The sequence below is a fragment of the Malania oleifera genome, chromosome 3 (assembly GCF_029873635.1).
Source record: "Malania oleifera isolate guangnan ecotype guangnan chromosome 3, ASM2987363v1, whole genome shotgun sequence".
In the NCBI taxonomy this organism is placed as follows: Eukaryota; Viridiplantae; Streptophyta; class Magnoliopsida; order Santalales; family Ximeniaceae; genus Malania; species Malania oleifera.
Window position 1 is genome coordinate 89,506,389 of NC_080419.1, and position 2,457 is coordinate 89,508,845.

Below are 2,457 nucleotides of genomic sequence, written 5' to 3' on the forward strand. Positions count from 1 at the left end.
TTTTTTCTGAATTATTAAATTATTTATTTTACATATATTTTTAAAAATTTTAAATAATAATTTAATTATATTGTCATACTTATGTCAACTATTTGACTTGAATTAATCGAAAGACTAACTTGAGAACTAAGTGTTCAATTTCTTTATGTGTTTAATTTTTAAAATATATTGTAATTAATTGAATAGTTTTTAAAACTTTATTTATTAAATTAATGTTATTTTTTAAGCTATCCAATCGAATAAAAAATTATATAATCATCATTTTATTCATTTTTTCTTATATACTTAATAGTTAACTAACAACTAGCAGAAAGTTTATCTTATCATTAAATTTAAATCTCAGAGAATTATTATTATTACTTTTTGATAGTTTTCAAAAATACATTGAGTAAAGTGTTATTTTCAGATTAAACTGTATTTTAATTTCAGGCAAGGCACGTGATATCTACCAAAAAGCACGTGTTCTTGTTTTCTTGCCTCTTCGTATATGTGAAACTTTAACCACCAAATCTATAAAATTTACAACACTGCCATGCCATGTCAATCTTTTAAGATGACGTCGTTTGCAATACTCATCAACGGCTCGACCGTCTCCGGCCCGAACTTCCGCGCAAACAGGAAAGGGTGATGTCGCTTCGTCAGCGACGAATCAGAGCCGTTGATCTCTTCATCGCCGTATCGGGGCCGATCGCTCCTCAGCTTCAGAATCAGCGCAGGGTCCACCTCTTCGGCCTCGTAGGTGTGGGGGTGGCCGTTCGACTGGTCACTCCAGTCAACGTGGGTGAGCGTAGCAGGCACGCACCCTCGCGAGTCCACCAAGGACAGCAGCGTAGGGAAGTAATTCTCCTCAGGGTAGCACGTCCATATCCACACGCACGGCAGCTGGAACTTGGACCAGAGCTGCTGGTCCTTCACCACCGCCACCGCGTGCCGCCGCGTTAGCGCGAAGAACTGCGATCCGATTCGGAAGTCCTCGATCGTCACTTCCGGCAGCATCACGTCCAATCCACGCGCCGCCCACCGCCCGTACGTCTCCAGCTGGTTCTCCAGCATCTCCACGAAGCTCATGCCGGAGCCGACGAGGGTCGAGTAGGTGAAGTTGAAGGAGTGCAGGGGGATGCAGGAGTCGGAGAGGAGGGCGAACATAGCGTTGGCACGGTCGTGGAGGAGAGCGTGGGCGATGAGCCGACGCGCGGCAGCGACCAGGCTGGGGGTGTGGCGGTGCGTGACGTGGGACGGGACGACGCGGCCGGAGAAGACGCCGGAGAACGGGGTGTGATAGGAGAGAGAGGGATCGGCGTGCACGTAGACGTTGTAGAGGTTGGAGGCGGCGGCGGAGTTGAAAAAGAGCTCCCAGAGTGGGGCCATGGGGAGTGGGGTCGTCGTGAGGAACATGAACGCTAATTTCCGGGGCTTGCCAGGGCGAGTGAGGGGATCTGGGATGACTCGAGCGGCGCGTCGGAGGAGTGGGACGTCGCTCTCCGGCGGAGTCCACGGCGGCGGATGAGGCGACGGGGGCTGAGTGGTGGGGGGTTTGGCAGCGTTCAATTGTTGTGGTTTGAAGTTGGGTTTGACGGTGGGGATGGCAGATGGTATGGAGTTTTGACTAATTGGGGCGGTGGGGCCGGTGGCGATGAAGATGACAGCAAGAGGCAAGCAGAGGAGGAGGGCGCAGAGGAGGGTCAATGGATTCGGCGACAGCATCTTCCTAATTCCGGCGATCAGTTGCAGAGAGAGGGAGTGACATTTTGAGAGAGAGAGACAGAGAGAGAGATGGAAAATGGGAGGCGCCGCTTCCGCGGTGAAGATAGCCGAAAAGTACCACAAAAAAAAAAAAGGATTAGTGCATTTTTGAAAATGGATTTCTTTTTTTAACCGGTTGGATAGTTTAATGCCCGATTAATAGATTTATTAGCGTGGAGAAGTGCGTTTGGACTCTTAGGACTTTTTAAATTTCCCAATGGTTGCATCCCCCGCCCCCCAAAAACACATTTTGTCAATTTATAAAGACCAACTTTTTAAAATAAGGTATAAAATAAAACATGATAATAAATCTAGTAAAGTACATCATTGCGGATAATTCATGATGAATTACATAGATTATTAGCTTTAAAAAAAATTACAATTCGATTCAAATGACAGATTTATGGCTGTTCGGATCAAATAATCCTTATTGGATGACGGATAATGCTTCATTCCCATCCAAAGTGTACATAGGATTAGGTCTTGGGTTGATATCTAATAAGTATGAACATATGAAATTATTTATGAATCTGGATATTAATTGTTAATGGATTAACAATATATATAAGATAAAACTTGAAATCTACCAATAATCTTGTGTAGGGACAAATAAAAAATTTTAAAATCATATTCAACTCATTTACTGTGTAGATTGATTTTGAGTTAGTAAGTGGATCAAATTTGGCTCGGATAAATAGATTTTTATCTGTTTTT

At 43.9% G+C, this 2,457-nt stretch overlaps 1 protein-coding gene across 1 annotated transcript; it reads right to left on the reverse strand.

The window, feature by feature from the left end:
• Positions 1–326: 326 nt before the first annotated feature.
• Positions 327–1,973, reverse strand: LOC131152119 (glycosyltransferase BC10). The gene has a single exon (XM_058103775.1). It carries the CDS (start codon positions 1,702–1,704, stop codon positions 541–543), a length of 1,164 nt encoding a protein of 387 aa, XP_057959758.1. The 5' UTR covers positions 1,705–1,973; the 3' UTR covers positions 327–540.
• Between the last annotated feature and the right edge of the window lie 484 nt (positions 1,974–2,457).